Genomic DNA, 25,143 nt, shown 5'->3' on the forward strand with positions numbered 1-25,143 from the left:
TAGTGTTAAATTTCTTATTGCTCAGTGCATGCTTTGTCCCTGTAATGTGGGGGGTAGTGTATGTGTCATTTTTTGGGAAAGAGTTCTTTAGGGCCCAGTCATTAAGGAATAAGTAGCTTTCTAAGCACTTAATTGGAAAGATTATAAAATTACAAAATATAAACACGTAAGAAGACAAATACTTCTGCTGTTATGATTTCTTTTTAAATCTCAAATTGCTTTCTAAATTAATCAAAGGCAGCACCATTTATTTGAATGGAATGCATCGGGTAAATTTCAGAAGTTGCAAATCAGGTAATGCTTCAGTTCTAAATCTCATTAGTTTGTGTTTAGTTTAATAAATCTTTCTACATGCACAGCACACAATTGAGAGTTATTAAGACCTCAGCGGGGACTGGAGAGATGGCTTAGCAGCTAAGGTGCTTGCCTGCAAAGCCTAATGAGCCAGCTGGGTTCTATTTTCCAGAACCCATGTAAGTCAGGTGCACAAGGTGGTTCATGTGTCTGGAGTTTGTTTGCAGTGGCTGGAGGCCCTGGCGTGCCCATTCTCTCTTTCTTTCTCTTAAATAAATAAAAATAAAAATAAAGTTTAAAATAAAAAGACCCGGGCTGGACAGATGTCTTAGTGGTTAAGTGCTTGCCATTAAGCCTAGGGACCTCAGTTCGAGGTTTGATTCTCCAGGATCCACATTAGCCAGATGCAAAAGGGGGTGCATGCATCTGGAATTCGTTTGCAGTGGCTGAAGGCTCTGGCGTGCCCATTTTCTCTCTCTCTCTCTGCCTCTTTCTCTGTCTGTCACTCTCAAATAAATAAAAATAAACAAAAATTAAAAAGTAAAATAAAAAGACCCCAGCAAAGTCTCTTTTTTATGTGGGAACCACAAAAAGAGAATCGTTATTCATAATGAGACAAATGACTTTATTAAAAAATGTCACATACCATGAAACTACTGCTATTTCTAGAAAAATTCATGGTACATTTAGAACCAGCCTGTCTGAATCAATCTTTGGGCCCGTTAGAAATAGATTTTATGTCTATTATTTGCCTGAATGCGCCTGATTTAATTTTTCTTTAAGAAAGAAAGGCTTGCTATTAAGATTATAGAAAAATAAGTGACTGAGCCTTTGAAAGTGTTGTGGAACATTATTTGCACATGCATAGGATTAATAACTTGGGAGACAGATCAATTGTTTACGGCATTTAGCTGTTCTTTCCATAGTCAGGCACCTCTTGAAGGTAAGGAGAACTTTCTGTGCTTGACATTTGGATGAACATTCGGTGGGTGAAATCAGACCTTTTCCTCAGGCCTCTCTAATACCCGTTTACACACAAGTGCTTTGTAGATAAACTTCTAAGGAATTTGCTCCCATTTGCCTGCTGTTCAGGGCGCTGGGACATGGTTGGGTTTGCAAGACGAAACAAATGAGTTCTTATCAGTTCCCAGGCCAAGGTTTTAGTAAACGTCCTTCTGTGCCTGCCCACCCTCACCACCGCTCTTTGGTTAAAGTTCAACTATTTGGGTTTTGAGTGCAGCACAACAAGGCCATGGTTGATGCCACCCAGCACGGAAACTGCTCTCCATGGGGTTAGGCAGCCAGGCAGAAGGAAAGTGGTGCCAACCCCATTACAACGTCCTGCCTGTGAGGGCAACACCGGGAGCTGGCCACACCGAGCTGCAGAGGAGGCAGATTCTCATGCCTCCCCTTTTATGGGATCAGGATGCCTCCAGCCTGAGGGCTTTGGTGTATTAAGAGTGCTGAGGGCTGGAGAGATGGCTTAGCGGTTAAGTGCTTGCCTGTGAAGCCTAAGGACCCCGGTTCGAGGCTCGATTCCCCAGGACCCACGTTAGCCAGATGCACAAGGAGGCGCACGCGTCTGGAGTTTGTTTGCAGTGGCTGGAGGCCCTGGCGCGCCCGTTCTCTCTCTCCCCTTTGCCTCTTTGTCTGTCACTTTCTTTTCTTTTTCTTTCTTTTTTTTTGGTGGCACATGCCTTTAATCCTAGCACTCAGGAGGCGAGATGGGGGATCGCCAGTCCAGGGCTACAGAGGGAATACCAGGTCAACTTGGGCTCAGACCCTACCAGAAAAAAAAAAAAAAAAAAAAAAAGACAATTTTATCTTAAGCTTCAGGGTCCCTTTGGAAAGCCATTGCTGCCTCAGGACTTGTTAGGTAAGAATCTGGTACACAGGTTGTGTCACTTTCAAATAAGTAAATAAAAACAAAACCAAAAAAATTTTTAAAAAGGTACAAATTTATTTTGGCACCTAAGAACACAGTTATTACAATGGTCAGTTAAAATAATTGTTCAATTAATCATTAAAACTACTATGCATCCTCTGAAAAAAAGAAAAAAAGAGTGCCGAGTCTAAGTGTCTCCCAGTGGAGGGTACTATAGCTTATTTGTCCTTTAAAGACCTTTCGTATTGGGTGACTGAGTTTTATAGCTCCCCAAGGAGGAGTTAGCATGTTTATTGGAGTAGATTACCAAGGAGCATATTATTTTAGTAAATCCAGTTGATTAGTCTACTTACATGGTCCTTGTAAACAGTCATGATCTATCACTCCAGCTCTCTTAGTACAGACCTGGAGCCAGTAAAACCACAATCAATATTGCTTCCTACCTAGCAGAGTATATCTTCACAGGGAGTGATGTATGTTTCAATCAGTGAATCAACCATGAAACCTAACAGCATAGGAAATAGTCACCAGATATTGGCAGACTTTTGAGGGAGTGGAAAAAAACCAACCAGGATAAGGTCTCTACGTGAAACACGCGGCCAGAATTAGGCACAACTCTGTAGCTTGGCAAACCACACCTTTGGTTTGCTGACATAAAATTGCATTAATGTATTCTGGCCAAGATGACTCTATTGTCAGTCATAACACTAACAATAAATGATAACAAGTCTTCTTAAAAAAAGACCCCCACCTTGTTTTCTGCCCTACAGATCAGTGGTCAATGAAGTTACTGTAATCTTTCAAGTGCCTTCATTTTATCTCTCACCCCATCTCATCTCTGTCTTCTGCAATTGCAGGAACCATACCAAGTGTGCTTGCGTTAGCGCAGCCTCTGAACTTGGAAGGCATTTGCAAACATTTGCTGCGCGAATGAATGCTAAATAAAAATTCACCGCCACCTAGGAACTATCTAAAAGCTGCAGGTTGCATTTCTGTGGCTGCTGTGGGCAAGATGCTTGTGCCCCGCAGAGCACCCTGCATGGATACCGTAGTCTTTCTCACTTCTCGTCGTTCAGACTCTTCTCACCGGGCCCTTGGCTCTTTTTCTTTCCCATCCCTCCAACTTTGTGAGGTCCCTGCTCAAGCTTAACGTCTGTGTGGTTTATATTGCACTGTCTTCTCCAGGCCCAGGGCCCTGTTCTGTGTTTCTGGGGCCCCTGTCCGTACCTCCTTTTGGGGATAATCTTGTCCACTGTGTGTTGGTCATTACCAGAATACTTGTTTGTCTTTCCCTGGGGTTTCACTCTATTACTAATATTATTAATATTATTCAACATTGTGACGGATCTGTTGTGGGCTTCTGTGGGGATAGGAACTGAATTCATGAACAAATAAATGAAAGGAATGAATGAGTGGAATGAATGTATCCATAGTTAGACCATGTTTAAAAATATCTTTTTGTGCCAGGCGTGGTGGCGCACGCCTTTAATCCCAGCATTCGGGAGGCAGAGGTAGGAGGTTCGCCATGAGTTCAAGGCCACCCTGAGACTCCATAGTGAATTCCAGGTCAGCCTGGGCTAGAGTGAGATCCTACCTCAAAAAACCAAAAAAAAAAAAAAAAAAAAATTATCTTTTTGTTATATATGTTTAAAGTATACAACCTGATATGGGACACATGTGAATATTATGATAGGGATTTCTGTTGCTTCATATAGTTCCCTTCGGTTTCTCTGTGTGTATGTGAAGAGGAGCTAAAATGTATTCATTCTATCATGGCATGGTGGTTCATACTCATAATTCCAGCACTAGGGAGACCCAGGCAAGAAGATCACTACAAGTTCAAGGTCAGTCTGGGCTATCTAGTGAGTTCCACACCAGCCTGGGCTGCAGACGGAGAGCCTGAGAACCAAACTTTATTCATTGCACATGAACCCTTAGACAGTCAAGTTTTATCACTGACCACATGCATGCTGGTTATTAGATCTCTAGCAAAACTCTGTATTACAAGTTTGCAATTATAAATTATACGACATGTTTTATGGGTTCAACAGGATTTTATGTGAAACTATAAAATATTTGTCAGTTGTCCTAATACCTTTTCAACATCCAGCCTAAGCTCACGTGTCCTTTTTTAAAAAAAATATTTTATTTTTATTTGTTTATTTGGAAGAGCAAGAGATAGAGAGAGAATGAGAGAACGGGCATGCCAGGGCCTTCCAGCCACTGTAAACAAACTCCAGACATATGCACCCCCTTGTACATCTGGCTAAAGTGGGTCCTGGAGAATCAAACCTGGGTCATTTGGCTTTGCAGGCAAACGCCTTCACCGCTAAGCCATCCCTCCAGCCTGTGTCCTTTTCTTTTTGTAGACCTTTTATATGGTGATTGTGAACTTACTCTTCCTTCTTGTTCCTTCAGATTTTCATCACCGTGAATTGCTTGAGTACAGATTTCTCCTCCCAAAAAGGAGTGAAAGGGCTTCCTCTGATGATTCAGATCGATACATACAGTTATAATAATCGCAGCAACAAACCCATTCATAGAGCGTATTGCCAGATCAAGGTCTTCTGCGACAAAGTGAGTAAAGACGACAGTCTGTCATGAGGTACCTTTGTTATTAGAGATTACACTCAATAACATTTCTGTCTTGCCACAGTCTTTCATTGTTGTTTTCTGATGATCGCTTTTATCATTAACTTCTATGCATGCACCTCCTTGTGCATGTGGCTTACGTGGGTACTGGGGAATCGAACTTAGGTCCTTTGGCTTCACAGGCAAGCGCTTTAACTGTTAAGCCATCTCTCCAGCAGTGGGTTTTTTTTTTGTTGTTTGTTTTTTTGGTTTTTCGAGGTAGGGTCTCACTCTGGTCCAGGCTGACCTGGAATTAACTCTGTAGTCTCAGGGTGGCCTTGAACTCATGGCGATCCTCCTACCTCTGCCTCCCGAGTGCTGGGATTAAAGGCATGCGCCACCATGCCCAGCTTTTTTTCTGTGCTATGCTGTGAGTAGACGGCTGAAATAACTGATTTATAATTTTGATTTTATTTATAGATACTTATAATTTAATAAAGTTTATAATTTTATAGACATACTCTCCCAGAACATATCAATGTGACCGTTATTACTTGATGGGATGTCTGGTACCTTTTGGAGAAGAACTAGAGCTTTTCAGAATAGAACTCACACCTATAAAATTGATTTGTATTCATGTACTCAAGAATATAGCCTACTAATCTTCCTGAAGCCCACTATAAAAGTGACAGGGCAGTTAAAATAGCCAAGTTCAAAGTCATATAATTAGGTGAGAAGAGGTCTTCACGAGGCTAAGTCTGCGGAGAGCTGAGTGATGACAGTATGAAAAAAAGTAAGAGTGTCACTTGATAACCAAAGAGCAACAACCTATGGAGGGGCCCAAGGCATTCACCATGTGAGCCTGGGCTGGGGGTGCTAATTCTGCAGACTCCAGTGTGCCGCTGAGCACAGACCCACTGAATCTTGAAGTGCTTTGTCCTCTGTGAGAAGTTACAAAGTGAAGCTCTCTTCTAGCAAGAAACCTTGCTGGGTTGGGGTCACGGGACTAAGAGCAAAATAAAGTTGACTTGAGGCAGAAACAAAAAAAGGTGAATAGGAGCCAGGCGTGGTGGCGCACGCCTTTAATCCCAGCACACGGGAGGCAGAGGTAGTGAGGATCACCGTGAGCTCAAGGCCACCCTGAAACTACATAGTTAATTCCAGGTCAGCCTGGACCAAAGTGAGACCCTACCTCACAAAAACCAAGCCAGGCGTGGTAGCACACACCTTTAATCCCAGCACTCGGGAGGTAGAGGTAGAAGGATCTCCAAGAGTTCAAGGCCACCCTGAGACTACATAGTGAATTCCAGGTCAGCCTGAGCCACAGTGAGACCCTACCTTGAAAAACCAAAACCAAAACCAAACCAAAACAAACACACAAAAATACAACCAAAAAAGGTGAATCGGGAAGAAATGTTTGAAAGAAAAATGTAGGTGGGTAGAGACTAGGCTGTTGCTAGAAAGTGTGACTGGTTTTGTATCATTTTGTGAACACACCAGAAGAGGGAGCCTGAGAACCATGAAGCTGAAGGGACCTGGCCCACTCATCACCTACAAATTACTAACAGAAACACCAGCCTCCCCCAAACCATCTCATTAAGAAGACAAGATTTGGATCAGACAGTGGACCATGAATGAATACCATAACACAGGTGTTCAAAATGAGGTCCGTGAAATCCTGGGAACAGGAGTTATGATGGCTACCATAACTCACAACTTGAAGAGCTCACCCATGAACTGCTTTGAAATACAGTGTTTCAGAAAGAAATTTAGCAGAGCCCAGGAAAGGATTTTGAAATGAAAGGCAAAACTCTTTCAGAAGACAAAGCAAGAAGCGGCCCGTGGATGAATAATAGGGCAAAGAGAGTCTTAAGAAAACACAAGTTGGAAAATAGCATAATTTTCCAAAAGCAGAAAAGATGAAGAAAGAGATGTGAGAGATAAAGCATTGAGAAGAAAGCTAATGATGGTCCAGTATTCATACAATGGGAGTCTTTGAGTCAAACCCCACCCAAAGCAATGGAATGCAACAAAAGCTAAAAATGATAAATCAGGAAAACATGAGGTATCAACCCATGTTTAAGTGGTGTGGTGCATACTTGAAGAAATTAACCCAGGATAACCAATGCCAAGTAGCTAAGCTATTGGGCTTTTAAAAAGCGGGAACATGGGCTGGAGAGATGGCTTAGTGGTTAAGCTCTTGCCTGTGAAGCCTAAGGACCCCGGTTCGAGGCTCAGTTCCCCAGGACCCACGTTAGCCAGACGCACAAGGGGGCGCACGCGTCTGGAGTTCGTTTGCAGAGGCTGGAAGCCCTGGCACGCCCATTCTCTCTCTCTATCTGCCTCTTCCTCTCTCTGTCTGTCGCTCTCAAATAAACAAATAAAAACAAAAAAAATTTTTAAAAATGGGAACATATTCTTTGGGCAGCTAAGTAAAGAAAATAAAACATATTTAGGTACTCATAGGGAAATTTTTCAATAGTAACATGGTATCAGGAGAAAATATTCAATCATATAAAGTAAATGTGACCAAGGATTTAAAAAAATTTTTTTTTGTTTATCATTTATTTATTTGAGAGCAACAGACAGAGAGAGGAAGAGGCAGATACAAAGAGAGAATGGGCGCGCCAGGGCCTCCAGCCACTTCAAACAAACTCCAGATGCTCACGCTCCCTTGCACATTTGGCTAATGTGGGTCCTGGGGAATCGAGCCTCGAACCAGGGTCCTTAGGCTTCACAGGCAAGCGCTTAACCGCTAAGCCATCTCTCTAGCCCGTGACCAAGGATTTTATGCCCAGCCATATTAACCTTCAGATATGAAGACTTCTGACAACCACAAACCCCAAACAAAGGAAACGTGTGAACACCAACAACCCCGCCCCCAGTCCAGGGAACATTCCTTCTTCAGGTAGATATCCAGTAGAGAATAAACTTGAGATAATGACTGTAAAATACTGGTAACTTACAAAAGTGTGGATGGATGTGTATTCAGTCAAAAGTGAACTCACAGGTAACTCTACCTGTGAGTGATGGAAAGACCGTAGCCTACAGTGTGACGCTGTGGATATGGTAAGATTTTTTTTTTTTAATTTATTTATTTGAGAGTGACAGAGAGAGAAAGAGGCAGAGAGAGAGAGAGAGAGAGAGAGAGAATGGGCGCACCAGGGCTTCACAGCCTCTGCAAACGAACTCCAGACGCGTGCGCCCCCTTGTGCATCTGGCTAACATGGGACCTGGGGAACCGAGCCTCGAACCGGGGTCCTTAGGCTTCACAGGCAAGCGCTTAACCACTAAGCCATCTCTCCAGCCATATGGTAAGATTATTTAGGAGCTGGGGAGGATATATGAAAAGTAAAACAAGCTGACCAGCTGCCTATAGGTATTAACAGGACACTGTTGGGAAAGAGAAAGGAAATAGGCTAGTAACTAGTCCCTGTGGCCTGCCACACTTCAACGTGCCACAGTCTGTTGTATTAAGGTGCCTGAACGTTCTGGAAAGGCTGTGCTAGAGCATTGGGAATAATGGCTCCTGGGAGCTGAGAGCAGCAACAAAAGGCAGAGGGAGCCAAGAGAAGAGAGAGGGAAAACACGGTGACCAGAACTGCAAGGGGTATAGGGACACACAGTCTGCCGTGAATGTCCCTAGAAGCGCAACAGCTTTCCAGCCTGGGATGACTTCAGTGAGTGCCAATTACCCAGCCCGAGAGCAGTGATGCACACCTGAGGGGCAGGCACATGTTCTCCATGACACAGAGGCCACTTGAGTCTGCCTGTACATTGCTGGTAAATACACATGAGTCAGAAGACATAGCCACTGGGCCCAAGTCTGACTGTGGAAAAGTGGAGGAGCTGTGGGTAAGATGCATCTATTTGGCAGCTCACAGTCCTAAAGCTAATGAATAACTAACTAACTGCTTCTACCCAAGAGAGTAGAATGATCATTCCACCTCAACAACAGCCAGGGCAGTCTTGAAACCAAACAAAAAACAATCAGTTGTATTTCCTTGAGATGGAGTCTCTCCATCAATCCAGAGCTGCTGTTTATCACCATTCCATCATCACCTTCTCTCTCCCCCACCCCCTCACCCCCAGGACTAGAGTGGCCATGCCCAGTTTTTTAGGTGGGTGCTGTGGAGCCGAACCCCTCTGGCCCTCATACTTTCAGGCCTTTGGCAGAGCAGGCCTGAAGCTGGGGTGATGGTAAGATAGCAGCTTTGTAAAAACCAGCAGCCAGTGCTCTCACCTGCTGAGCTGTCTCCTCAGACCCCCCCCCCCCAACACTGTTGTTGTTATTCAGCATATTAAATGTTAAGAAAGACTTTCAACAGGGCCTGGAGAGATGGCTTAGCAGTTAAGGTGTTTGCCTGCAAAGCCAAAGGATCCCCGTTCGATTCTCCAGGACCCACGTAAGCACAAGGGGCCGCATGAAGGTGGAGTTTGTTTGCAGTGGCTAGATGTCCTGGTGTGCCCATTCTCTCTCTGCTTCTTTCTCAAATGAATAAATAAATAATATAAAAAAGAAATACTTTCAACAGATACACATTACATGATAGTATTTAAATAACTAAAATTCGCTCACTTTATTCCTGTCTTTTGGATTATCTGGAAAAAGGGAAGAGATTTACTTCATGGATGTAATACAGGCAAGAAGAAGGGGAGAGAGGGATGGGATAGAGAGACTGGAAGTGGGAAAGCGGAAAGAGAGAAAGGGTGCTCATAAAATTGCCGTATTCGACAATATTGATGAAATAAGCACTAAAGAAAAAAAAAAACCAAGACAAAACAGAACAAAACTTGAAGAAAGGAGGATGTTATATTGTTGTTAACCCATGCCCTAGAATTAGAGGGACCATAAGAAGCTAAGGGTAAAAGGAGCGGTTATACCTCCTGTTTGTAAATATCTGTTGTAAATTCACATTCATTGCAACTTTGCCTCTAAGTGAGAGATGGCAAGAGTTTCTCCTGAGGCCATGATGAAGGGTCGTCCGCAGCAAGGGGACAGTGGCTGGGAACCACTTACGTGTGTGGGCATGTTTGAAAACATGAGCTAAAGCCAGACAGAATCATGTTAACACTTTGCCAACCAGAAAGTAGATGGCATTTCTTATAGCTCTATTTTAAGGCACTTTATTTATTTATTTGAGAGAGGGGGGCAGATAGAGGGAGAGAGAATGGGTACTGCAGAGCCTTTAGCCACTGCAAACAAACATGTGCGCCCCCATGTGCATCTGGCTTACGTGGGTCCTGAGGAATTGAACCTGGGTCCCTTGGCTTTGCAGGCAAGCACCTTAACTGCTAACCCATTTCTCAAACTCCATCATTCTATTTTAAATATGGAAGAAAAGTTGTTGGGGGATGTTGGGAATTGATTCTAAGTAACTAATATCAAGTTATTATACATCCTGATGGTATGGGGTGGGGTCAGGAGACAAATATTAGGAGGAACTGTAAATGCAGTCAGTTTCTTTGTTAAGCTTTAAAAATATATTTTTTATTTTATTTATTTATTAGAGAGAGAGGGAGAGAGAAAGAGGCAGATATGTAGAGAGAATGTGTGTGCCAGGGCCTGTAGCCACTGCAAAGGAACTCCAAATGCCTATGTCACCTTGTGCATCTGGTTTACATGGATACTGGGTAATCAAACCTGGGTCCCTAGGCTTTTCAGGCAAGTGCCCTAACCAGCTAAGCCATCTCTCCAGTCCTTGATAGGCTTTTGTTTTAATTTGTTGCCATATTGTAGCTCTATTTTCAAAACCGAGGCAAAATTCACACCTGAGAGTTGAAGAAGAGCAATAAGAGAAAATTTTTATTTTCGTTCGTTTCAACTAAATGCATAAATGCAAAAGCTTCGCTTGGATTCTCTTCTCGCAGAAAGCAGTAAGAAGCGATTCCACTCGAAATGCGTAAACTTTCCAGTCACAGTCTAGAGTCTCACTTAAACAGATGGGATTCTGCATTATTCATAGTTCTCCAGTATTTCTTCTAATTCATACACCTGTGAACTTGCAGATGAAAATAATGACCTTCCCTGAGTGTCTGGGCATTCTGAAACTTCCACTGAAATGCAGGCTCATGTTCTGTTGATGCAACTCCTCAGATAAAGACTTGGGAGTAATCACAAGGTCTATTAACTTACTTCTCTCATCTCTTACTGCAGACATTATTCACATATTGCACAAAGTTTGAGAAATAAAGCTACATTCTTAAAATAAAAATTCAAGTATTAAATAAAAAGGCAGAAATGGGAGGATTGCTATGAGTCTGAGGCCAGCCTGGAACTACAGAATGAATTCCCAATTAGCATGGGCTAGAGTGAGACTCTGCCTCAACCACCCCCACCCCCATGCCCCAGGGAGGAAAAAAAGACAAAGTTAACTACCTCTATCCCCAGCCCCAGAAAATAAATAAATAAATAAAACAAAGTTAACCATCTCTTCTTTAGTGTTGGCAAAAATGATCTCAATATATTTGGGAACTCTTCAGTTATATTTTTCAGATTTAACACTGTAGTGAATGAACATCGAGGAAGGGAAGTTATTTGCAGTTGATAATTTTGGTCTTTGTAACAAATTGTACTTTTCAGGAAGAACTAGACATTTTCTCACTTTGATGTGTGTCGAAGTAATATTTTCTAGAAGTCTCAGGTCACAAATAGTCCTAGGAAGTAAATTGTTTCATGGAACGTCTTCATGGGGCAAATATTTTTCAATCTTTATTGAATGTATTAATGTTTCCCTGGGTCATCGTGAAGCCATAAACTTGATTTTAGAAGTGATAATTGTGGTTCTTCTAAGAGAAATTTCCAAGAGTGGATACTGTGAGAATTGTTGTTTTGTCCTTGCATTCTGGCAAATTCTTTGTGCAGAAGTAGTATGAAGGCTGTGCTCCACAAAGATCTTCTCTACATTTTATGTTAATCTTTTGGGTTTAGCATATGAAAGAATGCCTGTAAGATAAGCAAGTGACTTTATTTTCTAAAAATATGTACTAAACAGGAATAAGTCTTGAAACACATTAATTCCATACATATTCCTCATGGAAATAAAACACTCATTTAAAAATAAAATATCTTAGAATTATCCAATCTGACAATTTTTTTCTTTTATATGAAATTAACAATTTAAAAATTGACTACTAATTAAAAAGTAAAATTTCTTGTCCAACCTAGGGGTATGGATTGAGTAAGTTATAATTTGTATAGATAGATAATACAAATGCACATTTCTATTAAAAACAATATTGTACAGAGCTTCCAACACATAGGAAAGTGCCTTGTATGGGTCTGACAAAGTGAATACCATTTCCCATTACAAACAGATATTTTGGAGATCCTTTTGCATGCTTCTTTTTCACATTGATTTGAACAAGGTATTACCAGGGGATTTAATACATTGTTTTGTGAAATATGACATGTTATTTAAACATAAGGACTCTATAAAATCTTTTTTTTTTTTTTTTCTGGTTTTTTTGAGGTAGGCTCTTGCTCTCGCTCCAGGCTAACCTGGAATTCACTATGTAGTCTCAGGGTGGCCTCCTACCTCTGCCTCCCCAGTGCTGAGATTAAAGGCGTGCACCACCAAAATCTTAATCTACCTCAAGGAATCTTGTAATGTCAGCATTTCAACGTTTCCATATTCTGTCCCTCTTGCTATGAATTCCCATGTGCTACAAGTATCCATGACAACTCAGAGCATGAAGTGAAACACAGTAAGATCCCCACTCACCTCAGTGGTAAGTAGGACAAAGTAGAATTCCTGTGCGTAGTTTCTGACATAAAAATGTATATGCAAATGACTTGGATAAACATACCGTAATTTTCTGAGCCCCATGTATATAAAGCGCTTAGCAGCTCCTGGCATGAAGTCAGGGCTATCATCTCCTTTTGACGCCTGTGTTGATCACGTGTCTGCATTGTGCCGTGGCTTCCATCAGAATTGAGGCTCTGCTTTTTAAATTTATTTTTATTTATTTGCAAGTAGAGAGAGAATGAATGGGAGCACCAGGGCCTCTAGCTTTGGCAAACAAACTCCAGATGCATGCACCACTTTGTGCACCTGGCTTTACAGGGGCGACAGGGAATTGAACACAGGTCATTAGGTCTTGCAGGCGAGCGCCTCAACTGCTGAGCCATCTCCCCAGCCCACCCTCCACCTTAAAAAATTTTTATTCGGAGTCTGCTTTTTTAAAGAGCCAACTTAATAACCAAAAAAGCATATCTCATTCAAACTATTTGTGTCTTTTCCTGTGAATTATTTCGTATTCTTTCTCTACTTTTCTATTAATGTCATTCTTTTTTTCTGAATTTGAATATATTGACAATTTATGTGATATTTTATTGCTCAAGTATTTTCACCAGTTTGATTTTGCCTTTTTGATTTTCCTTTTTTTACACAGGGCATTATTTTTTGTTTTGAGGCAGGGTCTCATGTATCCCAGGCCATCTACAAATTTCTTTACTTTAAAAAAAAATTTTTTTTTTAATTTATTTGAGAGAGAGAGAAAGGGAAAGAGAGAGAAAGAGAATGGGTGTGCCAGGATCTCCAGCTGCTGCAAATGAACTCCAGACTCATGCACCACCTTGTGCATCTGGCTTATGTGGGACCTGGAGGATGGAACCTGGATCCTTTGGCTTTGCAGGCAAATCGCCTTAACGGCTACACCATCTCTCCAGCCCTATCTTCAAATTTCTATGTAGCCAAAAATGACCTTGAACTTCTGATCCTCTTGGTTCCACTTCAAAGTGCTGGGATTGCCGGCTTGTGCCACTAGACCTGGTTGGTGTGGTGTCGGAAATCGAACCCAGAGCTTCCTGCATGGGAGGCAAACTCTTTATCAGCTATGCTGGATAGCCCCAGCCTAGGGGATTACAAACGTCTTGTCACACCTGTCTTTTGTGTGTGATGATTTGAAAGGACTTTTTAAAGGGCTGAATGGTGGTGGTACATGTATGTCACGTTCCTCGAATCAGCTACTCAGAGAAGCAGGAGCAATAAATTTGGACCTTGGGAAGAAATTTAGCCTCAGAGTGTCCTGTGCACATCACCTGTCTGGGGCACTGTGAAAGCAGGGTGCAGATGAACTCTCCCTAAGCAAGACTGGAGCTATGGCAGGAGTAAACTGTGCTGAGACATCTGTATTTGGTGATCAGAAGAGGCAAATGAGGGCCTGGAGACATGGCTCCGTTGGTGAAGCGCTTGCCTAGTAAAGCCCCAGGTTCAATCTCCAGTATTGCCCATAAACTGGGCATGTTGTCTTGGAGCACACCTGTAATTACGCACTTGGGAGGTGGACGTGAGGCAGTGAGGGTGACTGGGCCCCTGATAGTAACAGTAAGAATGTCCTTGCGTCTGTCCTAGCCATCTCCGCTTTGCTAGAGATCAGAGAAGCTGGTTCCTCCTTATCTCTAGCCTAGAGGAATTCTCTAGCTCTGTTTTCCACAAATAACCTCAGCCCATCCTTTCCTAGAATTTAAATCTCACCCTGACATTGTGGTTGGTCAAGTTCAGCCCTCGGAGCTTGACATCATGGCTGGCCACTTCCTGAGCCAATGTCTAGCCCAGCCCAGACCAATCAGCTGTCTCTCAGGCTCACCTGAGCCTGAAGGTAAAACCCACCACAGTAAGGTTGTAAATAGATGTGTGGTCCCGGACAAGCTCTTTCCTGTCTGGCCTGAACTTCCAGGTTCTGACAAGCTTCCCTCGTCTCAGACCAGGAGGAGGGGAGAACCCCCACAGCTACTCCCCCATGGGCTCGCTACCCCCCAACTCTGCAATGGCAGGAGCCCTTTGCGCTTTCTTCTCTTAATCTAATAACGTCCCTCCAAACCTTACCCTTCGCTCTATAGATTTCAATTCTTTAAATTCTTAAAACAAGAATCCAGTGACCCTAAATTTATTGGTGTATTGGCATATTGTTATGTTGGCAAGGAACCCCAAAATTCTCACTTCAGAGGCAGGAAGACCAGAAGTTCAGGGTCATTCTCAGCTACATGAGTTGGAGGTCAGCCTGGGCTACATGAGATGGACCTACATGTCTCAAAAAAAAAAAAAATGAAAGAAAGGGCTAGAAAGATAGATTAGCAGTTAAGCATTTGCCTGTGAAGCCTAAGGACCCCAGTTCGAGGCCCAATTCCCCAGGACCCACGTTAGCCAGATGCACAAGAGGGCACACGTGTCTGGAGTTCATTTGCAGTGGCTGGAAGCTCTGGTGTGCCCATTCTCTCTCTCTAACTGCCTCTTTCTCTCTGTCTGTCACTCTCAAATAAATAAAATAAACAAATTTTTTTTTAAATAAAAAGTAAGAAAGAAAAGGAAAATGAGTTAACAAATAATCAAGAAGAGGTAACTACAGAATGGCTACGGGCTCCGAAGGAAAGGGTTATTAAGGTGATAATCAACTTTAGTTAGCAAGGTAAAGGTTAGTATTTTGGCAGGAGGAGTCCACAAAGCAGTCAGATTACAAAGAACAGAAGTACAAAAAGGAAGCAAATAGACAAAACGTCTTTCTAGTTGGTTGACTGGGCACCATCCTTAAGAACATAGGAAAATACTGATATGGAAACAAGTCATAATTGCCTGTACAAAGTTATCCCACATCTCTGCGTGCTCACAGACTAAAAGAACACCCTCCTTCACTTCTCATAGCATACTGATCTTTTAAAGTTCATAATACCAAGCAAAGGAAACTTAAAAAAAATTTTTTGTTTATTTTTATTTATTTGAGAGTGACAGACAGAAAGAGAAAGAGGCAGGGAGAGAGAGAGAGAATGAGCACACCAGGGCCTTCAGCCACTGCAAACGAACTCCAGATGCATGCACCACCTTGTACTTCTGGCTTATGTGGGTCCTGGGGAATCAAACCTTGAACCGGGGTCCTTAGGCTTCACAGGTAAGCGCTTAACCGCTGTGCCATCTCTCCAGCCCCAAAGGCAACGTTTTATAGGGAAGGCAAAGTCAACCCTCTGAGCCCTGTCTGTGTCTAGGATGGATTTCATGGGTCAGTGCTTCATCTTAGGACATTTCATCATAATCACTAGCTACTTAGCTGGCACTATTGGATTAAAGAACTGGGTCTGTTCTTTCCATATGGGCTCAAAACTAAAGTTCTTTAAATAGACGAGAGAGAGTGAGAGAGAGAAAATGTGGGAGAGGTGGGATCACTCACAGGGCAGAAGTACAGTGCGTCGACTCCATGTTCTCAGTGGGGCGTGAAACTGGGCTTCCCAGCCTCCTCCTGTTGACTTTCACACCCGCACCCACGCGGTTTTCGTGTGTGGCAATATCGTTGCATGTTCCAATAACACGCCTGGTTTGGCCTGTGTGTTTTTCTCTACCAGGGAGCAGAAAGAAAAATCCGAGATGAGGAGAGAAAGCAGAACAGGAAGAAAGGCAAAGGCCAGTCATCCCAAGCCCAGTGCAACAACTGTGAGTCCCCAAGCTCAGGGCCCCGACTTCAGTGCGAGGGGGTGGGGGTCCCTCGGGGTGACAGATGGATTTCAGGGCAAAGTGCAGATGGGCAAGGTGTTGGTAGAGGAGAGAGGGTGACCGTCCCTATGAAAAGCATGATGTATTTTGTAATCTGGAGACCAACATCCTCCTGCAGATAAAGACTCCAGGACCCACACGGGGGGGGGGTGGGGACAGGATGATATAGAGGGGCCCTTCTCCATGTCCAATGCTCCCTAGAAGTCCATGTTCTTTTTATTGGAGGTTTGGAGGATGACTTTTGTTTTGTTTTTTTGTTTTTTTCGAGGTAGGGTTTCACTCTAGCTCAGGCTGACCTGGAATTCACTATGGAGTCTCAGGGTGGCCTCGAACTCACGATGGTCCTCCCAACCTCTGCCTCCCGAGTGCTGGGATTAAAGGCGCGCGCCACCACGCCCAGCCTGGAGGATGACTTTTTAAAGTGCATGCACACTGAGGGCCAGAGAAAGCTTTGGTGGGAGAAAGACATGACCTGTGGCTAAGACAGGGCCGGTAGTTGAGAGTTCTCAGTCGTGCATAACCCTGTCGCTTCCGGGTTTTGTGGTCGCGTCCAGCCTCTGACGGGAAGTTGGCCGCCATGCCTTTACAGAAGAAGAGTGATATCACCTACTTCAAGACCATGCCCGACCTGCACTCCCAGCCCGTCCTCTTCATCCCCGACGTCCACTTTGCAAACCTACAGAGGACTGGACAGGTAAGGCTCTTACGCATACTTACCTAAGAAACCTCATGCAGAGATGATCATTCTACCTTCCATTCATTAGCGGAAAGGCAGTGTCGCCTCCTAGGAACAGGGATTTTTATAGACCAGAATATCTCAGGAGAGGAGAGGACTTAGCAGAGGCACCGAGAAAGCGGCCTCATACTAGTGAAGTGTGACGAAGGGAAGAAAGGAAGAAGGCTGATCACTTGTACGAAAAGGTAGATTTTTATTAGCGTTGTCAGGCAGAATTTGCTCATGCAGCCCAGCGCCACCTGATGGCGGGTAATATAACTGCACCTGTAACATCCCTAAGTTAGAAGGGGGAAAATTCTTTGATTAACTATGACCTTGTTAGCAATTTCTTTCTGTAATATATTAGCAGTTCCCATCAAATTGGTAAATAATTTCTTACCTAAAAAGAACAAGTAGGCTGTGGATAAGCTTTAAAAAAAAAAAGCAAACAATAAAACAAGTCCTATCATGGTTATATCTGTAAGTAAAAGGAAAGATATAATTTTTTTTTAATTTATTTTTTTTATTTATTTTTGGGTTTTCAAGGTAGGGTCTCACACTAGTCCAGGCTGACCTGGAATTCACTATGTCGTCTCAGGGTGGTCTTGAACTCACGGCGATCTTCCTACCTCTGCCTCCCGAGTGTTGGGATTAAAGGCGTGCGCCACCACGCCTGGCTGGAATGATATAATTTTAATCAACAGGTTGATGGAATATAATGCAGCCAACAAAGATTTAAATTATGAAAAACTATGTGGAAACGTAGGAACTATGACAAGCTCAGTGAAAATAAGAAGTAGAGTTCCCATTTGTTTCTGTCCTCCACTCCTAGATAATCTACCTGAACTTGAAGGGAAAAAGAAAAGACCGCCCAATTACGTACTCACTGATAAATGTTAGTGCCCTAGTTTTTGAAGGTTTCCTATTTAATCAATTTTTACTGAGATTATGAGAAAAGGCTGATTTACCTTCCCCTTGTCTTTAGTAATTGTTTTCCTTAAGTGATACAATTTTTTTTAAGGATTATCCAGAATTGTCTGTCACTATCCCAGTTGGGCTTTTATTATTTTTACATTAATTCGTTTTCATCTGAACCCAAAGTCCTTGGATAGAAAGGCCTGCTTTGAGGAATAGGAGAACACTCTCCACCAGCTCTTCCTCCCCGACTCAGACACTCCTGAGAACTGACCTTGGTCTAGAGGAAAGGCTGTTACTGGCTCGCCTCTCCCTTTCTGGAGAATGTCTCATTCTCCAGTGTTCACTGGGATATTTCATTATGTGACAAAGCAGTTAAACAACCAAAGGGTTGTCACCTGCTTTTTGCTTTTTTTTTTTTTTTTTGGCTGTTGATAATGTAACACGGTCATAAAATACTCACAGTCTTTTCTTAGAGCACATTTCTACTAAAAGCTAATGTCACAATCCCACCTTGTCTTGTTCAGTAGGAACAAAGACACAAGGGGAAAGGAAGAACTTTGTAATTTGTCCAGCAAGGAGAACCAATAGCTACTTTTTCAAAGTTTCCAAGCATATGGTGGTTTATACTGTCCTTACTCCTTGGTTTTATGGGAACGAGGTCTTCTCATTTTTTAGAAGAGGATCAATTGAGTTAAACTGTACTGTTTACCGTCATGATTCTGCATACAGTGCCATGTCTACTTTGATGGTCTGACCTACTCGGTCGGCCAGATTGCTCTGAAATAGAGCTGTAAATGAATCTCAAGAGGAGCAGTGTCCCAACCTGGCTGGTCAGTCCTCTGGCTTCACTTGCCCCTCAGTATCCAGAGCTGGGCTTTCAGCCTAGGCTGAGGAAAATGCAGTCTTTAGAGTTTGTTGCCTTCACAGTTGCAAAGGAGTCTAATGGGTTGGCACACCCTGGTCCATGGTGTCCGTAAGTCCTGCTCACCGGAGGCCTCCCTTACAGCACTCTTGGGTTTCCCGTGTGGCCTTAGGCTCAGCATGGGGAAGTCAGTGGGGGAGCCTGCTTCATTGTGCTGTCCTGTGGAGAATGAAGTTGCCTAGAAGAGGGAAGGGACAGTGGCCACCTGGCTGCTTTTTGTGGGAAGAGGAGAGTGTCCAGAAGCTGAAGGAGACAGACAGACAGCTGTGGCTTAGAAGTGACCGTGGCTCTCACGTGCACACGTGCACACACACATTCAATGAGCAAGCACACTTGTGCGTACCACACAGTGAGACAGAAGACCTTTATTCTCGGCGAGAGAAGCATGCAGCGAGAGTGTGGCGAGAACCGGGCACATCACAGCTCTGGACGAGGGCACAGCCACAGCTCTGTAGCTTCGCAGCCAGGATGGCACCCCTGTTCCCCCCATGGCGTCGCCACTCTTGCTCACCTTACAGACACAGGACCGATCTCTGACTGTCAGTTCTCATGTCCCCCATTCACTTCCCTGTCGTCTCATCGAGTCACACGTGGTATATTGATCGGTATATTCTTCGGGGGATTATCAAAAACTAGTTAGTCGGACTAGAGAGGTGGCTTAGCAGTTGAGGTGCTTGCCTGCAAAGCAAAAGGACCCAGGTTTGGTTTTCCCCAGGACCCATGTAAGCCAGATGCACAAGGCGGCGCATGTGTCTGGAGTTTGTTTACAGTGGCTAGAGGCCCTGGAATGCTCATTCTTTATCTGTTTCTCTCTCAAATAAATATTTTGTTGTTGTTGTTGTTTTTGTTTTTTTTTCTTTTTTTTTTCAAATTTTTATTAGCATTTTCCATGATTATAAAAAAATATCCCATGTTAATTCCCCCCCACACTTTCCCATTTGAAATTCCATTCTTCATCATATTACCTCCCCATCTCAATCATTGTACTTACATATATACAATATCAACCTATTAAGTACCCTCCTCCCTTCCTTTCTCCACCCTTTATGTCTCCTTTTTAACTTACTGGCCTCTGCTACTAAGTATTTTCATTCTCACGCAGAAGCCCAATCATCTGTAGCTAGGATCCACATATGAGAGAGAACATGTGGCACTTGGTTGTTTTTGTTTATGACGTAGGGTTTCACTCTAGTCCAGGCTGACCTGGAATTCACTATGCAGTCTCAGGGTGGCCTTGAACTCATGGTGATCCTCCTACTTCTGCCTCCCGAGTGCTGGGATTAAAAGCATGCCTTGCCTGGCTAAATAAAATATATTTTTTAAAATGGCTAAATAAAATGTATGTTTAAAAAATATATTTTATTTATTTATTTGGGAGAGAGAGAGAGAAGGTAGGAGGAGGGAAGGAGGATGGGGAAAGAGAATGTGCCAGGTGTGTGTGTCAGGGTCTCCAGCCACTGCAAATAAACTCCAGACGCATGCACCTCCTTGTGCATCTGGCTTATGTGGGTCCTGGGGAAAAGAACCCGGGTCCTTTGGCCTTGCAGGTAAATGCCTTAACCACTAAATTATCTTCTCCAGCCCTAAATAAAACAAAACAAAACAACAACAACAACAAAACAACTAGTTAGTGAGGGAATGAATGCACAGGGCAGGCACACAGGACCTTTAGTCTTATTCCTCATGTTGAAATCCTGATGTTCACTTTTGCTTGTGTCTGGAATGTCCTTAAAAGACAAGTGATTGGTAGAACATGGAGAACATGGTAGTCCATGGAGGCATCAGCTTTTAGATAGCGTGTATTTTGCAGCCTTCTTCAAAGTACCTGAACCCAAGGAGAGCCTCTCCTTCCTCCTGCCCTGAGCAAGAGTCTCTGATATCATGGTTAACACCTCCCCACAGATCCTCAAAGTCCTTTTTTTGGTTTTTGGTGTTTGGTTTTTGGTTTTTTGAGGTAGAGTCTCACACTAGCTCAGGCTGACCTGGAATTCAGTATGGAGTCTCAGGGTGGCTTTGAACTCATGGCAATCTGCCTATCTCTGCTTCCTGAGTGCTGGGATGATTAAAGCCCAGCTCTGAAATTCTTTTTTTTTTTCTTCTTAATTTACTTATTTAAGAGAGAAAAAAAGCAGACAGAGAGACAGAATGTGCACACCAGGGCCACTAGCCAGTGCATACTAACTCCAGATGCAGGCGCCACCTTGTGCATCGGTCTTAGGTGGCTCCTGGGGAAATCGAACCTTGGTCTTTAGGCTTCACAGTTAAGCGCCTTAACCACTGGGCCATCTCTCCAGCCCTCAAAGTTCTTTATAAGAAGTCAGATTCCCAAGTTCCCTCCCAGGTGGTTTGAATTACAGTCTCTGCAGCGGATTCTAGGAGTTTCCTTTTACAGTGAGGCCTTCAGTTTTTCTTAGTCACTTCCAGGTTGGCAAAACATACTCCAAAAAAATTAAATTAGTGAGATGAGCAGCAGCTGACAGGGATGAAAGACTGAGCCACTGTGGGCGGGGAGGAGCAGGACAGTGAAATGCCAGTGACAAGAACAACGGAGTAGCAGCCTTTCACGAGGGCAGGAGAGCACTTGTGCAAATGGTGTTTTGCGTGTTTGTGTCACCAACCAACTTGGCAGAGAGCTGCTCCTTTTCTTGCTGGGGAGTCAGGCAGGTGGATGTGTGACATCACATGTAATAAGGGGACCAGCCAAGCAGCAGCCACCGTCGGGAACTTGTCATAACAATCCTGTCACATGGCCCTCTTGCTCCCATGGCTCAGGCCATTCACAGCCAACTGGACAGTCCTGTTTGGAGTCCATCCACGTGACAGACACTGTGGATGCCAAACTGAACCTTGGCATGATGAAAGCACCACATACATTCATGGCTTTCTGCTTAAAAAGAAATCAGGGGCTGGAGAGATGGCTTAGCAGTTAAGCGCTTGCCTGTGAAGCCTAAGGACCCCGGTTTGAGGCTCGGTTCCCCAGGTCCCACGTTAGCCAGATGCACAAGGGGGCGCACGCGTCTCGAGTTCGTTTGCAGTGGCTGGAAGCCCTGGCATGCCCATTCTCTCTCTCTCCCTCTATCTGTCTTTCTATGTCTGTCACTCTCAAATAAATAAAAAATGAACAAAAAAATATTAAAAAAAAAAAAGAGGGCTGGAGAGATGGCTTAGCGGTTAAGCGCTTGCCTGTGAAGCCTAAGGACCCCAGTTCGAGGCTCGGTTCCCCAGGTCCCACGTTAGCCAGATGCACAAGGGGGCGCACGCGTCTGGAGTTCGTTTGCAGAGGCTGGAAGCCCTGGCGCGCCCATTCTCTCTCTCTCCCTCTACCTGTCTTTCTCTCTGTGTCTGTCGCTCTCAAATAAATAAATAAAAAAATTTAAAAAATACTTAAAAATAAAAAGAAATCAGGTATATAATACTATGGTGGCCATAAACAAGTCACAGTGGGAAAAGTTCCTATACACATCCAAGCTAATAGCTAGAATGAATCATTCTAGAGCATTCCAGGTAACCAGTTGTTACACAACTCAGTCTAAGCTTGGCAGCATTCCCTGGAAGGACCAGGAGCCTCTGAGAACATCTGTCAGGAGGGTGTCTCCCAGGTCCAGGCGAGGCAGGGCCACTGACTAAAGGCACTAGAATCAAAGCCTGCTTTTGGAGAGAATATGTGAATGTTTGTTGCAGTCCGGTTTGCATTGCTGGTATAAATCACCCAACCAAGAGCAGCTTCTGGGAAAAAGAGATTTTTTTTGGCTTACAGGCTCAAGGGGAAGCTCCACGATGGCAGGGGAAAACGATGGCATGAGCAGAGGGTGGACATCACCCCCTGGCCAACATAAGGTGGACCACAGCAACAGGAGGGTGTGCCAAACACTGGCAAGGGGAAACTGGCTTTAATACCCATAAGACGGCCCCCCAAAATACACTCCCTCCAGGAGGCATTAATTCCCAAATCTCCATCAGCTGGGAACCTAGCATTCAGAACACCTAAGTTTATGGGGGACACCTGAATCAAACCACCACAATTCTAATTCAGGTATTCGTTTCTACCCAAACACAAATATCCCTGAAGCACACAAAAATTCACCAAAGGACCCCCCGCCACAGGTTTAATGAATAATTGGGTCAAGAAGCTATCTACACAAATCCATATATACACATAGCAGACCCCCTTGGATTTCTCCCATACTTCCATCAAATCATGCGAGGTCTAAATTTCTTTAGTTGTGATTCTGATTGCCACTGTACTGACCATCCAAAGACATTTGTCCTCAGATCTTCCTCTTGACTAGAAATGTTTCAGAGCCACATGACCTTTACAGCCCAAAGATAGCTGACCCCTAGGTTTCTGTGGCTGTGGAGCGCCAGGGTAACCCAGACCCCTTTGGAAAGTAAACCAAAGAGGCCCGGTTACTACCCTCCTGCTGTGGGCACTCATGGCTGTCCCCTTCCCATAGCAGTGTCCAGAGCCAGCACACTTCTGGAGAAAATGGGAGTTTCTGAACAATAGATTTCGATCCTGCCAGCATATTAGAAATAATAAGATTTCTAGTTTTATTTCATTCAAATCTGAGAATTATCCCCTGGAAGAATGTAAGGAGGTTTAAGTTTGTATATCTTTCTTTAATTTTTTACAAGTTTATTTATTTATTTATTTATTTATTTATTTATTTGAGAGAGCGACAGGGAAAGAGGCACAGAGAGAGAGAGAGAGAGAGAGAGAGAGAGAGAGAGAGAGAGAGGGAGAGAATGGGTGCACCAGGGCCTCCAGCCACTGCAGACGAACTCCAGATGCGTGCGCCCCCTTGTGCGTCGGGCTTACGTGGGTCTTGGGGAATTGAGCCTGGGTTTTCAGGAAAATGCCTTAGCCACTAAGCCATCCCTCCAGTCCCCCCCCACTTTTTTTGGCTGTCAAATGACCCAAGGCAGGTGTCTCCAAAGTTTGTATTTCTACAGAAACACACACACACATCATTAAACATCTTTTGTCATTTTAAAGAGACAGCTTATGCCTTAGGATAACGAATGTATCCTGGAGTAGATTTCCTCTTCTTGTGTCTGACCTATAGTAAGCCAATTGTTTTCCCCCTACAGGTTTATTACAACGCTGATGATGAACGAGAAGGGTAAGACACGCAGTCATTTCATCTGAACACTCGAAGGTTATTTGTGTGAATGGATGTGGATCTCCCAGCACTTAGTAACCGCAGCAAGGGGCACGACCCTGCTATTGGAGCCCACTCAGAACCGAGAAGGGACTGTCGGGAAGGAAGTTGCTAGAATACCTTCCTTTCTTCCCACAAGCCTTTCTGCCGCTTTTCTTTCCTATGATCTGCCTTTGAGTAGCTGGCTATTTTTCTAAGCGACCCATCATTTTCTATTCCATCTTTTGGTCAATCATCCACTTACCAAAATCTGATTGATAGTCCTTGCAGTTAAATGCCAACACAAGATCAAGGTGAGCTACAGCAAGAAGCTAATGTGCGAGCGTTTCCTACTTTCCAGACTGTGCGAGACACACACACACACATGCACACACACGCGCACACACACACACGCCCCTGCTGAAGCCCTTGCTTCGTGACTTTGAATGGGAACTGGCAGGGCCGAGAACCTGTTTCCATTCTCTAGGGTTTTAGGCAAGAGCTTCCCAATGCCTTCCACGCGTGTCTGTCTGTAACACTGACAGATGTTCTCCGTCCGTGCATAGAACACACGCTCACCTGCCTGCGCCTGTACGGTCTTAGGGACAGCCAAGGTGCTTTTTTGTCCTTGTCTCATCTTAGACTTAGGAGCGTATAGACAGAGGGGAACTGTCGAGGTCATCAAGCTCTTTTCCTAGACAGTGGCAACCTCTGCACCTCATCCTTGAGGTAGAGATCGTCCAGCTTCTACCTGAGTCTGGCAGCGATAGCTGCATGTATGTATGTGAGGTAGCACATCATATTAGTCAAATACCTAAATCTAAAGGAGGGATTTATTTGGGCTCAGTTTTGAAGGGTTCAGTCCACGTTCACTTGCTCCATTGCAGTGGGCCTGTGGTGAGGCCAAACAGACACCTGTGCTAACAGGCCGTGTCCTGTTTCCTCTTTGTCTCATCTAGGCCTTCAGCCTATTGGATGGTACAGATTACATTCAGGGCCAGGTTCCCCCAAATAGTTCATCCTCCCTAGAAACACCCTCCCAGCCACACCCAGGAGGACTCTCAGGCTTAACCACTATCCCTAGCTCTGTATCTGCTGAGCTCCCTTTGTTGCTGTATACTGACTCTTGTTCTGTTCTCTAGATAAATGTCCCCTCTCTCACCAAACATTCCTCCCTGCAATTGTTCTTGCTTAAAATATAGTTTACATCTCAG

General features: G+C 43.8%; 1 protein-coding gene across 1 annotated transcript in view; it reads left to right on the forward strand.

Annotated features, from left to right (window-relative positions):
* Nucleotides 1-25,143, forward strand: part of Grhl2 (grainyhead like transcription factor 2) — a 177,976-nt gene that overhangs the window by 121,044 nt on the left and 31,789 nt on the right. Inside the window, exons 8-11 of the mRNA XM_045143555.1 lie at nt 4,598-4,756; nt 16,086-16,173; nt 16,788-16,927; nt 23,880-23,911. Of these exons, the coding sequence (XP_044999490.1) occupies nt 4,598-4,756; nt 16,086-16,173; nt 16,788-16,927; nt 23,880-23,911 (419 nt within the window). The remainder of the gene's footprint in view (nt 1-4,597; nt 4,757-16,085; nt 16,174-16,787; nt 16,928-23,879; nt 23,912-25,143) is intronic.

This window comes from Jaculus jaculus, chromosome 2 (assembly GCF_020740685.1).
Source record: "Jaculus jaculus isolate mJacJac1 chromosome 2, mJacJac1.mat.Y.cur, whole genome shotgun sequence".
In the NCBI taxonomy this organism is placed as follows: Eukaryota; Metazoa; Chordata; class Mammalia; order Rodentia; family Dipodidae; genus Jaculus; species Jaculus jaculus.